This window comes from Cetorhinus maximus, chromosome 3 (assembly GCF_964194155.1).
Source record: "Cetorhinus maximus chromosome 3, sCetMax3.hap1.1, whole genome shotgun sequence".
NCBI classification, from domain to species: Eukaryota; Metazoa; Chordata; class Chondrichthyes; order Lamniformes; family Cetorhinidae; genus Cetorhinus; species Cetorhinus maximus.
In genome coordinates, this window is record NC_135881.1 from 145,903,570 (window position 1) to 145,919,736 (window position 16,167).

The window sequence follows — 16,167 nt, forward strand, 5'->3', positions numbered from 1 at the left end:
TTTTTTCAATGGCCTCAATGAGCCGTTGACAGGTCAGCAGGCACGCAGCTGACTCGGCTGCACCCCCGCCGACCTGAAAATGGAAATGATGAGGGGTGACGTCAGGAGTTCTACCCAATGTCATCCCGTGTCATTTTACGTGTAGGCAAGTGGGCCCCGCCCCCGCTTGCCAACCGGAAGATCCTGCCCATATAATGCATATTTGGGCCCTGTGCTCTGCATGAATATTGAAAAAATATTTTTTGTGTAAAAAGAGTCATCATATAATATGCCCCTACTCTATGATTCAGAATGCGTGCAAAAATAACAAGTTCCCAGGGCCAAAAATTAATTACAACGAAGAGCAGGTTAAAAAGAGCATTTATTTTCTGTCCAATATGATATTTTCTTCCATTCTTTTGTCTTTCTTTGCCTTTTACATGCCCCCCCCGCTGCCCAAATACTTGGTCACTAAAGAACTATATGGAGATACCAGCATAAGTGCAATTGATCCCATTCAGACACTTTTGACAAACTTGGTTCCTTAAGTTTTTTCCCTTCGGTTAGAATGCCCGTCACATGCTCAAAAGGTTATGCATTTGGCAAATCACAAATAAATTAAACAAAAAAAACACAAATGTCATTACCACTTTACAAATGTAATAGCTCTTGACACAGAACGAATGACAGCAACATTCTTTCAGCAAACTAGCAACCACTGATTCCTTAAACATGCAGATACAGTAGGAATTGAAACATCTGAATCATTTAAGACATTTATTTATTGCAGGATTTTGAAATGTATCACTGCAGTGTCTTAAAACTACTCCTCTACAATCTATCATGAGCATGTTGCTTTCCTTAGTTCCACACACATTTGATGTACAATTCTACTATTAACCCTGACATTATTTACCACATAGGCACATTAACCCTGTGAGATGTTGGTTTGAATGCCAGAGGTGACTCCCCTGCTAAAGACTGTTTTCATAAATAATGTACAGTAACGCCAATCAATAATGATACTGAAGCACATTAACCCTCCTATTTTTGCCTCATTGGACTTGAAGTTAGAACAGTTCATTTTCAGTGATCAATAACCAGCTACATGACATGTAGAATTTTAATTTTAGCCACAATAGAGCACAGCTCCACAGAAATTACAATTTTCAAGTTGCATTGACCATTGACCTGTGAAAAACAGCACAGCAAAATGTCAACTTATGCTTGCCACCTGGGTATTAAATATTAACTGCTTCATTTAAATTTAAATTAGTGGAATGGTGATGAATGGAACATATGATGCCATTTGTTCATTAGCATGGAGCGAAGCATACTAAAGTGTAGTAGGATGGGCAAATGATGCAAACACAATGAAGCACAACCAAATTCAGATGAACTCAATTCCAGCGACAAAACAGATCCCCCCCAAAAAAATCCCTTTAGGCATTTATCCGTAAACATCTCTCCTCATAAATAACGTAAATGTCTCCTTAGTATTGCCATGTCTAACTGAAGCTGAAATAGAAAGAATGGATCATACACAGCACGGAGGAGGTGAAAGTGTTTTTGGGGTTGAAAATGCTGGGATCTCTATGGTTCAACCATCGGATACAGGTGGAGTTACCCAGCCATATTTCTCATGTGTCTTCACCAAACTTTTAAATGTTGCTTCAGCTTCTTTACGAGTGAAGGCTTTCTTTGTCTTCCCTACTTTTCTGCAAATTCGACCCTATATCAGATGAAAAAAACACAAAATAAAATGGGTCAGTATTCTGTTCACTGAAATGATAGGAAGAAACCAACTTTCGCATGTTTAAAGAGCATCCTCACCATGAAAAGAAAGCTTGTAAAGATGGTATTCCTTTCAGCCCATCAACAACCCCTAAAGTCAGTAGAATTTTGATTTGTAGCACACATTGGCAGAAAGTGGCTGAAGCAATTGTAATGTCAGCAGCAAGAAGCCCAATCTATTCTGACCTTAAATGTCATTTAAAACTTGAGGGGAAAGCTGTCTGTGCATTTCCTGAGCTGACAGCCAGCTCACTGATCGATAGAATGCCCATTCGTGGAGCAAAACCAGCAGAGGAGTCTGAAAGAGTGACGGGTAGGCTGACCATTGGTGGGGCAGTTTGGGATGCGGGGGAGGGATGGAGCAATGACTGTGGATTCAAATGAATCAGGGGAATAAAAATCTAGTGGGTGATCTGCTCTGTGAGTTTACTGGCTAGAAGGTCAAGTTAGAAATCTACCCCAAAATCTACTTTTCTGGTAAAATTTCCTTAAAGGGCAACCTTTGGAGGTTGCAAAACCACTGTCAAGGAGGCTTCAGCAAAGCTCATATTTGCAGTTTCCTCTGTTGACTGACATTTAAATATATTGAATAAAGAAATAAAAACTAAATTAAAACCAATGAATTATCTGCATCAGCTGCCACTCATATGAAGGTGAAGAAAAGTGACAGAAAGATTCACACTAATTTTCACTTGGGGTTGGCTCATTAAAAAGGTCCTGGGTGACTTTTTCAGGTGGTGATGCATGCGCTGAGGTAAAAGAGGCTTGTTCTTGTTGTCACTCAAGGGCACCCTACCTGGAGAGGAATCACCTGAACCACCTGGAAAGGCAGCTGACAAGGTGTTTGCATTCTGTAACCCAGAGGGCCCGGCTGCAGATTTGGAAGAAGATGGCAGTCTTGAGGAAAGATGCCAAGGTAATGTTACCTAGCAGCAATTATCACTTCCACTTATGCAGACTGCATAGTATTTCCTCAGAGTTTGTTACTCATGTTCCGCTTACCTCACCTGAGCTGCTTTGCAAACTTGTAACTATTTGAATCTTAGCATGCGTGGGTACAGCAAAACGTCATAGTTCAAATAATCACAAACTAATCTAAATAGTTTACATCATAGGTTCTTCCAACACGCCGTAGTTGAACATTCAGTTGTCGACAGAGAGCTGCAAGTTAACCATCAATGTCACTGCAAAATGCAGCAAAGTGGCAAAATAGGGCAGTTGCATCAAATTTGGTGGCAATGGATGGACTTAAAGTTGTGTGGGACTGTGACCTAAAAAAAAAAATCAGAAAATGGCGATCTGAATACTTATGCCATATGAATAATTAAACCCACATTCAGAACCATGTTGGTGGAAGAGTTCTCCAGTATTGGCATTTCTAAGCTTACACATTCAGTGTTAAAACTCCACAATATAGTTAGAAACGGACTTCAAAAATTAACATTATGAGTACTTATGTGCTATATCCACTGTTTGTCATTGTAGAGGAGGCACTGATTACAGATATTACTGAAGACTAGTTGGGTTGAAGTTGCAACACCTATTTCATAATTAGCTATTTTCCAGTTTTGCACTTTCCCAATTATTTTAAAGCAATCATAATTTTTCATTCTCGTTAAACAATTTAATCACCATCAATGCCAGGGGTTTCAGTTTCTGATCTTTTAAAATACATTTAAGAACAACAAAGAAATCCTTACAGATTTTCCAAAAAGATTGTCAATGATTTCTGCAATGTTGCCTATCATACCCCTATAATGTATATACTTTTCTATGTGCAGAATCTTACATTTGGCGTGCAGGGGCGGGCCTGACATGCCAGAACGTAAATGACGTGCGATGATGTCGGGTGTGTGACCTGACGTCATCACGCTGTCTCGCGATATTCCGTTTGGCGGGTGCGCGCCAGAGTCGGCTGCGCACCCACTGATAATTGAAAGGTCTATTAAGGCCATTAACGTACTAATTAACTCCAAATTTATGCTGCCTGTCCAATCTAACGGTTGGCCTTTACGCTTTTTAGGAAACCTCATCCACGAGCTAATACTGATTATATAAAAACTTTATTTTGAAAATAAAAACATGTCCCATCTCATATGACACAGTCACATGAGAGGACATGTTTCATTCAATTTTTAATGTTTTTAATAATGTCTTTAAAAAGCGCTTCAACGTCCCTGAGGCAGCTCCTTGCCTTAGGAAAATTGAAGCACTCTTGGGCATGCACGCATGAAAGAACGCTAGACCCGACTCTCCTTCCTCCCCCAGCTCGCACAGGTAGCGCTCAGCAGTACTGCTCGCGATCCACGCTGGGCGGGCCTTAATTGGCCCGCCCACATGAAACCGTGGTGTCGACCCAATCACGGGCAGCGGTCGGGTCTACGACTGCCAGCGCCCACTCCCGCCGAGCCCGCCCAACGCATGGAAAGTCCTGGCCTATGAATCAAATGCCATCAATGTGAGTGAGTCAATGCTGGAAATTCAAACACTTTTGGCACCCAATGTTAGTGCCAAGTACTCCTAAGTCAATTATAACACAATGCATATGCTGAGTAAATGCAATTATCTTCATGAAACAGCACCATATAAGTTAATTCCTCAGATTTTGTGAGAACAGAATGAGCAACTCAGGGCAGAATTTTTGCGTTGGGATTGGGAAACAGGAAAATAGGAGTCGAGACTGTTTCCAGGTCATGAACCCATCCCCTGTGGTTGGTCGGAGGGGGGAGCCCTTAATTGCTGTGGAAATGCTGTCCAACTAGAGACCATGGGGCAGGAACACAGGCGGGTCAGAGGGAGTGCAGGTCTGATTTAAACTCATCCTGATTATCATTACTGAGGCTGCTTTTGACAGAAGGAGTGTCAGAACATTGGACAGGACTGGGGTTGAATCACATGTCACAGGATAGCTGGAGACCTGTCACCTGGTGCAGGGCTGGCACCCAGGGCATGGACATGGACCTGAACGTTATGGTTGAGGCTGTGAGGGAGATGGTCAGATGGACATAAATCCTGTGTCAGAAGAGGTTTAATGACCTGATAGGCTCTGGCAAGGTGAGCACAACCCCCAACCCTCAGGATAGGGTCTGGTTATTCACCTTCCAACAGGCACACCAGCTAAGGAGCCTCAGGGCACACTGCTCCTGAACTTGGGATGGATGCGTGCCTAGAGCACTTATTCACCTTTCAGAATGGCTCAGCACCAAGAGTGCTGTTGAGGACTTGTCAACCCTGGTACATGTACCTTCTAATGAATAGGGACATATGACAATGGACACAGAAGACTGCAGTGCCTTATCTTGCTCTCTTTTGTCCTTGCAGGAGAAGCAGGCAAATAATGTTCGAAAGCAAGCTGAGACAGAAGGAGGGGTGCCATTTTTCCTGCACTTTACCCCAGTGGAGGAGAGAGCCATGGACACAGCCAGGATGGCGGATGAGGAAGTCAGCCCTGGCAAGTCAGGAGCTCATGGTGAAGCAATGTGGTCATTCTGGACTGCACTGCATTCCACCCCATCTGATGGAGTGCTGTGCACTGAATTACATTGGGTAGTCTCAGCATTGCACAGGCTTCTACTTTCCTGGGCTAGCTCTCATCATCTCTTCTTGTGTCTACTACAAATGCAGATGTTCAATCCAGAGCACCCCCTCCTCTCCCTCTGCAGGCCCAGAGGAGTAAGAAGGAGGTGAAGAAGCATTATCAGACCTTACGAGTGCACTGTCATCAGCAAATACTCTCATCTCGCTGAGTCCTTGCATGTGTGTGTAGATATGGTGGCACAGTGTTCTGGGTGCAATTTCCTCTTGGAGGAGGGAAGGCAGACACAACTCTGTTCAGCTAGACACGGATACAGGGTCTCAGGAACCACAAGTGAGAAGAGTCTACCTTGAACAGCAACAGGAGATGTGCTCCTGCATGTCAGAGTTTCCTGATTTGCGAAGTGTCTTGGGTTGAGGATGGAAGAATCCATCCAGCTTATGCACCACATTGGCTCAGGGTTTGAGTGCATGAGCTCCTCCACTGAGGGGGTGGCCAATCTCATGGAGAGCCATGCGTGGCTTCAATCAGAATGCACTGACATTCATAGGATGCATGAGGTGCTGTGTAGCGTGAACCAATCAGTGGTGCTGGTGATGCAGAGATCCTTGGTGGGGATGCTAGCTGCGCTCTAGCTGGTGTCTTCCTCCAGGCATCTGGAGTGCACAGCAGGGGTTGAGAATGACACTGCCTGTACTCATGGGGCATCCTCGTCATCCCCAGCCTTCTTTGTCCCTCTGACTGAGGGACCATCTGTGTAGCTGGGCCAAGTGAGGAGGTTGCCCCTGCAATGCTACTGGTATAGCAGCCTCTGAAGATGCCCCCAGAGGCAACTCTATGACGAGGCCGAGTGCCACATGCTCAGTTGCCGTAAGCTGAGACAAGTGGGAAGGCTGCCTCCAGCTCCTCTGAGCCCACAAGAGAAGCACAGCATAGGAGTGGCTGAGATTGCATGCCACCTCATTGCACAGAGCACTGAGTTGGTCACTGGGGTATGTTCTTGCTGTCACTACTTTTTTCCTCTCTTTACACAGTATAAATGTTGACACTTTAAGCCACATGTCTGGGATTCCTTTTGTTGATGCTGTGTTAGGAAAGGTGGTATGAAGTGGTGAAAAAGATAATGGGATCCTCCACAGTGAGGACAAAGACTCAGTGTAGATATGCTTCCTTCACTGGCGGTAAGTGATAGATACTCCAGACTGCATCTTGTCTTGATGTATCAGACTCTCCTCCATTCCATACCCCTCAACTGAGTCAGTGGGTCTCAGGTGAAACTTTCCTGAATCCCTGATATTTATGGCATCCTCTCAGCCCTTTAGTCCAGAGGTGTGCCCAGCCACCTATTTGTGCAAAAGGGGCACCTATCTGTTCAGTGTCATTTCCAACCATCTCCATTTCCTCCTCCTCTCTCCTGCTCCTCCCCAGTTGAGCTATCTCATATGAGGGCCTCACCATCCTCAAAGTCTACACCTCCCTGGAGGGCAATGTTATGGAGAACGCAGCAAACCACCACAATGACTGAGACCATTACAGGAGAGTACTGGAGAGCGCCACCCAAGTGGTCCAGGCACCACAATCACATCCTCAGAAGCCCTAGGGTCTGCTGAATGATTCCATTGCCTCTGGGCCCATGTCTGGGGTTCCTGCTGAAGGGTCAGTGGCCATCTCTTCAAGGGATGTCCCTTGTCCCCTAGGACCCATCCATGGATGTTGAAGGTTGGAGTGAAGATCTGAGGCAGTGTAGACTGGTAGATGATGAAGGAGTCATGGCTGCTGCCAGGAAAATGGGCACACAAATGCAGGAAATTCTTGTTGTGATTACAGACCAGTTGAATGTTGATGCAGTGGCTGCCCTTCCTGATGCTGAATCAATTGATTGTCAACGCACCCAGTGACAGGCCATATGGGTACAATCAATGATGCCCTGCACCTGGGGGAATCCAGTGATGGCACTGAAACCCACTGCCCTCTGTTTCTGCTGGGTCATATATGTTGTGAAATGAACGTACTGTGCCCCTCTGGAAAATAGGGTACTAATGACCTCAGAGATACAATGGTTTGAAGCTGTTTGCAAGATCCACTAAAATCCGTAGTAGATCCTTGGAAGGAGTCTGAAGTGAAGAAATTCAAGGCCGCAGTAACTTTGACGGCTATTGGCAGGGCATGGCGACCAGTGGTGTGAGGTTCGTGGTGCAAGGTCTTCGGCAATGAGGTCACAAGTGTGACCACCTGCCTAGAGAGTCACAGTCCCCTGGGTCACTAGGTCTTGCTCATCTCTAGGTAGCTCTATCTTCGGTAGTAGATCCTGTGTTGAGGGTATAGCCTCCATTTCCTTCCTGCCTAGCTTTCCTCTCCTGTTCCTCCTGGGGGTTGGCCTTCATCATCATTAGGGCCCAAAATCTGAGATTTATGCCCCCATTGACAGCTACAGTCATCCTAAGGAACAGGTGGCCATCCTATTCTGATTGGCAGCTTTCCCCCCTGCTCTTCTTACCCCGTGATGCCAGGGCAGTGACGATCCTGTTCAATGCCTGAGCACTGACTGCCCTCTCTCACACCACATGCAGAGCACCAAGGGCACTTCTTTCCCAAAGATTAAGTCTCTGTGCATTGCTGACCTTCTTATGGGGTCAAGATAATTTCCTGGGCTGGCCATAAAAGACTCCCCAGACTGTACCCATCTCCTTTCAGCTGGTCAGCCCCAGCCAACATGTGCAACCTGTGTACCCGCCTGAAAATTTTCGTCTCACTGTTTAGTGAGCCAATAATGAGCTCTTTAAGAACTTTAATTGGCCTTAATTGGGAGGCACACAGGATCACTGTTTCGCCCTCCCCTGCAGCAATGAACATTGCTGGCTCCAGGAATGGCTTCTCCAAACACCCTAGCCGGCGCTGATATTTTTGGGTCCCATCCATGTCCATTCATGTCCCTGGTGAGACCCGAAGAATCAGCCCACAGTTTCTCACACTAACTACCCATGCAGCCTTCCTGAGAAACTTAGTGGTAAAAGCTCTCTGCGCTATCTTTAACATTTATTGACATGTATTAGTGAGATTCCTCTGTTCATTATTTTAATCAAGTCAATCTATTTAAAATCAACAAGGTAACCACTGTGTTAAATTAACACAGGCAGAAAATTAAAGTAAGTGCATTTTCTAGTCCACTAAAAGTAGTGCAGAGGAAGTTAAACCTGAGTCAAATAAATTTCAGAGCAAAATTCCAACTAATTTACACTCAGTTCTATGGAGTTAAACAACTATATATTAATTAAATAGCAATTTGCAATTAAATAGCAAATGCTCAAAAAGAGACTGCATGATGCAGTGGGTATATCATGATACACAGGCACTAGCATTAAGGTAAACAAAATACCTGCATTGTTGAATCATAGCACTAAAGCATGCTTTTTCAACTTTTCATTCCCATAGGGGAATCCTGCTGCTGAAATCACATACTGAAAAATGCAGACATGCTCTGTGCATGCTTTTTGAGCAATTATTCAGGTGTAACGTGTGTCTGAATTCCTGACAGGCATTCCAAATAAGCAAAGCTCTCAATTCTGGGCCCAATGAGAGAAAAATGACCCCTTCTAAATAAAGTTCACCTAGTGGAAAGAAGAAGTTGTTGATGTTAAGTTGTCAATGTTTAGATTAAATAATATTGATGGTACATTTTAATAAATAACCACAGAATTAGACTTGACAGTCAATGACGACAAATGGAACACAGTGGCTATTCCCCAAATACGAGGGGATTTTTTTTTTTACAGATTATTGAGAAATAGATACAGGTTTTCTTTTTATTCAAGGACAGAATTTATTTGCCATCCCTAACTGCCCTTGAGAAGGTGGTGGTAGGCCACCTTCTTGAATTGCTGCAGTCCATGTGTTGTAGGTATATCCACAGTGCCGTTAGGATGGGAGAATAAGGTAATTGACCCAGCGACAGTGAAGGGACAGCAATAAGGTTCCAAACCAGGATGGTGAGTGATTTGGAGGGGATATTTGACCTCATTCTTATGATCTGTAAGTTTTAAAGAATATTTTTTTTGAAGTATTCCATTTTGTTTCATGAAGACAAACGCCAGTAATGTACTCAGACTTTTTCTTGCTCTGCTGCCATTACATATGTCAGCAAAATTTGGACAAAGTTACAATGAGAGTGGGGGGAGAAGCACTGATGAAATTCCCAGTGATAAGACTCATACTACATACATAGTTCATGGGCACCAGCAATCCTCTGGCACTCAGCTCAAAATGGCAAAACTTATGCGGAAGTTCAGACGAGGGATGTTACTAGTAGGTATCTCAACTGAGCCTGACCCTGCCTTCAGACAACATCCACATCTGCATACTTTACAACAAGGATCACCAGATAGTAATCAAAAATAAATTTTATTTGATTTTCCTCAACCCCGTTTCAAAATCCGTGAAGCTGAATCCAATTGTAGTGCCCCTTGACATTGGTTTGTTGATGTTCCAAGTTGATTTCATGTCAACATATCAACTTCATTCCACTACAGGAACTTAGACTTTAACTTTGGATTCTCATGTTGTATCTTCTCTGTCCTCTGTGTATGACCAGGATATGTCTCTCCAAATCTTTGCCATGCCAATGCAATCCAAATTCCCTCTAAGCAAGCACCTGCTCGCTGCAGACTAAAGGAACAAGCTCAGGCATTGCACCATTTTTGAATTAAACAAAACAGTTCCTTCATGTATTATCCATGACAACGCCTCAACCAATCAGCACCCTTTTCTCATGCAGTATAAATTGTTGCTCCCTTTTAAATTTGGATTCTTGCATCTGTCCTGATCAGTGCAAGACAAAAGGTTTCAACACCATGGCCAGAATTTTCTGTTCGGCGTGCGGGGGTGGACTCTACGCACCGATGCGTAAAATGACGTATGGTGACATCAGACATACGTCCCGACATCACCGCGCATCATTACAATCTATCATTCGGCAGGCGCGCACCAGAGTCAGCTGCATGCCCGCCGAACTGTCAAAGGCCTATTAAGGCCATTAATAATCCAATTAAACAAATTGACAGGGCTGCCCATCCAAACTTAAGGTTGGCAGGCAGGCGAAGAGCTCAGGCGGCCTTCGTTTTTTCATGAAACTTCATCCATGGGCGGGATGAGGTTTCATGAAGGGCTTATTAAATTAATAACTTTTTAAAAAAGATTTGATAAACATGTCCCAGCCCATGTGACGCTGTCACATGAGGGGACATGTGTAAATGATTTTTAACCTTTTTTATTTTGATGTTTCAAATTGACAATAATCTCCCTGAGGCAGCTCCGAGCCTCAGGGAGATTTCTGCGCTCTCTCGCACGCATGCGCGAAAGAGCGCAGGCCCCAACTCTCCCTCCTCCCTCTGCCCGCACAAATAGCGCTGGGCGAGCGTTCCCTGCCCACCCATGTAAAATGGCGGCGCGCAGCCAATTGTGGGCGCGGATCGGCTCTGCGCCCACCCATGTCCACTCCCGACCGGCCCGCCCAACGGGGAGAAAATTCTCCCCCATGTCTCTTTTTTCATACATACTCAATTTCTGGACTACTAAGCAACTGATTCTCTCTGTGTTCAGTTGCATGCACAATTTACTGCTACCCTGGATCCAAAACCTAATTTTCTGGGTGGAATTTAATCCAGTCTGTCGCTGCAGGAAACCGGTTGGGCCCATTTAATCGCAGGAGAGGCTGCGTGTCAGTCTGTAAGCAACGGGAAAACCCCCATAATTAAGTCGGAGGGGGAAGGGCCAATGTGAGAAACTTGCCTGCTCACAGCGTGATGCCAATTAGATTCATTATCTCGGGGCCTATTGGAATTTAGAGGTGGTTTAGGGATTAGGTGGGAGTTGCACGGCTTTCCTGTGCCTCATGAAGGCTGCCCAGCAAACCAGCGGCCTGCCAGGGGAGTCCCTCACTGTCAACACTCTGTGCCTGAAAGATACCCCCTGCCCTTACCTCCAACCCCTCTTCACCCCTCCGTGACCACCATCCTGCCCTCACTCACCCGTGTCCAGGGATCTAAGGACGTTCCCTGGTGAGGTCTTTGGAGCATTACCAGCAGCAGCCACTGCTCATGGTGGTGATGCAGCAATGGAAAGCTGTCGGCCTCTGATTGGGTGGCAGCTCTCAGGAGGGTGAGACTTCTGCCGCTGGGGTCCTAAATCCTGTGGAAGGCTCAATGTTGGCTGTTAAGTTCCTGAAAGGCACTTAATTTGGTAGGGTCTCCCATGCTAGGCAGTTCTCCAACCTGTAGGTGAGACCCACATTAAATCCAGGCCTTCTTTTCTATGTCCCTCCTTGGGCTCTTCTCACCTGTCTCCTCCCCTTCTTGTCACCCAGTCAGCCCACCTTTCACTTTTCCTTCTCACGCACCTTGCCCACAAAGCCCTGTTCTACCAACAACTTTCCTGGTATCTTCCCAGGCATGAATCCCCCTTTGGTAAACCCAAGGTACCTTTGATACCTTTCTCAGCATTTTACAAAGGATCCATTCAAGCACGCTTTGCTGCTGCTTCTGGCCTGCCCAAAGCACTTGCTACAAACTAATTTCACCAAACTATTTCCCAAATCATTCATCCTACTCACCACTACCCCATTACATCTGCCAGTGGATCAATAAACAATGCCCTTCTTCGCATTTCCCTCCAAATGTCTGTTCACTCAGTGAAAATGTCCTTGTTGCTGATGATTATATTTACATCATGACTTTGGAGGAATGGCGACAATTTCCATCATTTGCCCACCCAAAGTGCCACACAGCAATGCAGCCCTTATCACCAAATCACACTTTGGTTTCTCCACTTAACTTTCTGATGCATTCTCCTCTTTCCAATAACTCACATTGTTGAACTGCTCTCATTTTTAATTTGAAAACTCTTTGTTCCCTTCAATCCCACACGATTGGGTCTTGGTCCCCTCTGCCAAAACTGCTCACTTCTCCAAGACTACTCGACAGAATAATGTTAACCTCCGGCATCTATTCTCTACTACCAACTGACTCTTTTATTCCTTTCCTCTGTTCCTCTATCCTCACCTCCAACAAGTTCAAGGATTAAGGCACTTCTTAGTTACTAAAATTGAGATCTTTCACTCAGCTGTCCTGTGCCCTCACCCCTCCACCCCTTGCACATTTTCCCCTCCTGTTGCTCAACTAGACAAACCTCCACAAGTCTCACTTCTGCCCTAACCCTGAACTCCTATTTTTCTTTAGTTTCTCCATTATCTCCCTGTGTGTCCTCTCCAAGTTCATCCTGTCCATGTGACCCATCTTCTACTCCCTTGGCTCCATTCATACTAAACTGCTAACCATCCACCATCTGTTCCTGATCCCCATGCTAGCTGAAACCGTTCCTTCTCCTCAGCAACTGTTCCCCTTCCTTTCAAATCCACCATCATAAGAATATGAGATATAAGAGTAGGTCATATGGCCCCTTAAGTCTGCACTGCCATTCAGTAAGATCACGGATGAACTTCTATATAAACTCCACTTTCCCATCCTGTCCCCATATTTTTTGATTCTCTTAGTGTCCAAAAATCTATTGATCAGATCTTGAATATATTCAGCGAATGAGCATCCACGTCCTCCGGGATATAGAATTCCAAAGATTCACCAACTTTTCGAGTGAAGAAATTTCTCTGCATCTCAGTCCTAAGTGATTGATCCTTTACCCTGACTGACTCCTAGTTTTGACTCTCTAGCCATGGGAAACAGCATTTCAGCATCTACTCTTGTCAAACCCTTTTAAAAATGTTATATATTTCAACGAGATTACCTCTCATTCTTCTAAACTCCACAGAATATAGGTCCATTCTACTCAATCTTTCCTGAATGGACAGCCCCCTCATCCCAGCAATCAATCAAGTAGATCTGTCTTTAAGTAAGGAGACTACCATTATACACAGTACTTCAGGTGTGATCTCGACAGTCTTCCCTGTTCTGATACTCCAACCGCACCCCTCAGCCACCACCACCAACCCCCCACCCCGATCTTTCAATAATGGCTAACATATCATTTGCCTTTGTAATTGTTCTATGTACCTGCATGTTAACTTCCTGTGATTCATGTACAAAGGTGCCCAAATCTCACTGCATATCAACATTTACTAGTCTTTCACCTTTTAAGAGATATTCTGATCATTAAAAAATAAGACCAGGAGCAGGCTGTTTAGCGCATTAAGCCTGCTTCACCAAGTCTGCTTTCCCATTCTTCACAGTAGATAATTTCACACCCCTACATTCTCCATACTCTTCCCTGCTAACTCCATAAAACTTCTTGGACAATTAACCCACCATTATCCCGTTGCAGACTCTTTGTGTCCTCCTCACAGTTTACTTGCCCATCTAGCTTTGTATTGTCAGCAACATTGGATGTAATTTACACTTGGTTCCTTCATCTGAGTCATTGATATAGATTATAAATAGCTGAGGCCTAGACATTGATCCTTCTGGTGCCCCATTAGTTGTACCCAGCCATTTATCCCTACTCTCTGTTTTCTGTCCATTAACCAATCCTCAGTCCATGTTACGATATCATCCTCCCAATCCCATGAGTCCTAGTCTTGTGTAACAACTATTTGTATACCTTATCGAATGCCTTCTGAAAAGCTAAATATCCTACTATACTATCTAAATATACTCTATTAGTTCCCAGCTATCTATTCTGCCAGCTACATCATCAAAATACTCTGAACAGATTTTTCAAACATGATTTCCCTTTCATGAAACCATGTTGACTCTGCCTAATAATATTGTGATTTCCCAAGTGCCCTGTTACCTACTCCTTAATAATAGATTTTAACATCTTCCCTACTACCCGATGCCAAGCTAACTGGCCTTTGGCACCCTTTTTTTCTCTCTCCCTCCTTACAAGGACCTTTCTAGAATCTAGGGAATTCTGGAAGATCAAAACCAATGCATCTACTACCTATACAGCCTTGTCTTGTCTTTCATCTGTCCTCGTTCTGAGGATTGGCCACGCTATGAACAATCTTTCTCCACTGATTTTTATTCTCTGCTGCCCTCTTTGCCTGCCCCATAGAGAGGCCCATCCATCTTGGGTCTTCCTTGTGCACGTTTTCCAGCCGTTTTCCCCTCTTTTTCCAAATACTGCCTCCCTGTTTGCAGCACATGTCCAAAATATGTGAGCTTCCTTGATATTGCTGCCGCAAACAAGTTCCTCTTAACACCAGGATCAAGTTAACCAGAAATACACAGTCTCCTGATCAATGTTGACAAGACAAAGGTGATAGGGATGGGTGGAAAGACCGGCAAGATTCTGATCAATGGAGTTCAGCTTGAACAGGTTGATGCCTCCAGCTATCTTGGGTCACTCATCACACAAGATGCAGAGTCTACAAAGAAAATCAAGCCATACTTAACAAGGGTCACGGCGTTATGAACTCACTTAAAAGAGTATGGAGTAGCCATAGCATCTTGATTACAACAAAAATTCATTATCTGAAAGCCCTTGCGTGGCTATTGACAATGAATGGTTGTGAAAGCCGGACCATCAGGAAGAGTGACGGGGCTCGAATAAGAGCATTTGAAACGAAAGGACTCAGACGGATATTACGTGTGTGATGGACAGCCAAGTGGAAAAACAAGTGGTCACTGGAGAAAGCTGGTGTTAAGAGGAACCTCAGCCATCTCTTTTAAAATCCATCAGGGGGCTTGTTGGATTTAGTAACATTAATTTTTTCAGTGCTTTTTCTTTACTAATGTTAATTATTTTTAAGTTCTTCACTCTCACTCTTGGCTACCCTCAATTTCCAGTACGTTCTTTGTGTCTTCTACTATGAGGTCAGACACAAAATATCTGTTTAACATCTTAACCATTTCTTCATTTCCTGTTATTATTTCCCCAGTCTCTGCCTCTATGGGGATCATGGCTATTTTTACATTTTCACACACTGCAAAAGCTCATACAATCTGTTTTTATATTTCTTGCTAATTTACTCTCGTGTTCTATTTTCTCCTGCTTGATCAATTCCTTGGCTACACTGCTGATTTTAAAAATACTCTCAATCCTCATGCTTATTATGCTTTTTGGCAATATTACTTTAAACTAACACTTTCCTTAACTTCTCTCATTACCCATGATTGTGCCATTTTTCTAGTTCACCAAGGGAATGTATATTCATTGAGAATTATGAATTATGAACACTTGCCATTGGTTCTCTACCATCACTTTTAAAATTTAAACTCACAATCTTCCTTAGCCAGAAGGAAAAGACAGTAAAAACTGGGAAATAAGAACTGAACTGAAATAAGGTCTGAACTGGTATTGTACACCTTAAAACGGAATAGCAGTAAAATCTGGGAAATAAGAGTACTGCTCTAAACTGTTTCTTTCTTCTGGGAGGGTCTGGGGCTAGGCCTTGCCTGTCCCAACGTAAAATTGCGGAAAGGTCGGAGAGGACGGAAGCCCGGTGGGGAGGCCATCCAAAGATTTTTATGGATACTGCCTGCAAACCCACCAGCAGAAGAGCGTAAAATTCTTTCCCTAATTTCAGCCTTAACCACATCGCTCTCAAACTTAATATAAAATTCTCTCGTATTGTGATCACTATCCCCTGGAGGATCCTTTACTATAAAATGACTAATTAACCCTGTCTCGTTACAGATACTAAATCTAAAATAGCCAGTTCCCTAGTTGGTACCTCAACATACTGTTCAAGAAAACTGTTTTGAATGCATGCCATGAACTCGTCCTTCAAGTTACATTTGCCAATCTGGTTTGTCCAGTCTCTATGTAAAGTAAAGGCTTACATGATTCTTGCATTACCCTTGCTACCTTATACTCTGTGCAACACTATAATTACTGTTAGGGGGTCTAAAAGC

At 44.0% G+C, this 16,167-nt stretch overlaps 1 protein-coding gene across 1 annotated transcript in view; it reads right to left on the reverse strand.

Annotated features, from left to right (window-relative positions):
• Positions 1–343: 343 nt before the first annotated feature.
• Positions 344–16,167, reverse strand: part of ube2ql1 (ubiquitin conjugating enzyme E2 QL1) — a 45,087-nt gene continuing 29,263 nt past the window's right edge. Inside the window, exon 2 of the mRNA XM_078539095.1 lies at positions 344–1,711. Within this exon, the coding sequence (XP_078395221.1) occupies positions 1,580–1,711 (132 nt within the window). The 3' untranslated portion in view covers positions 344–1,579. The remainder of the gene's footprint in view (positions 1,712–16,167) is intronic.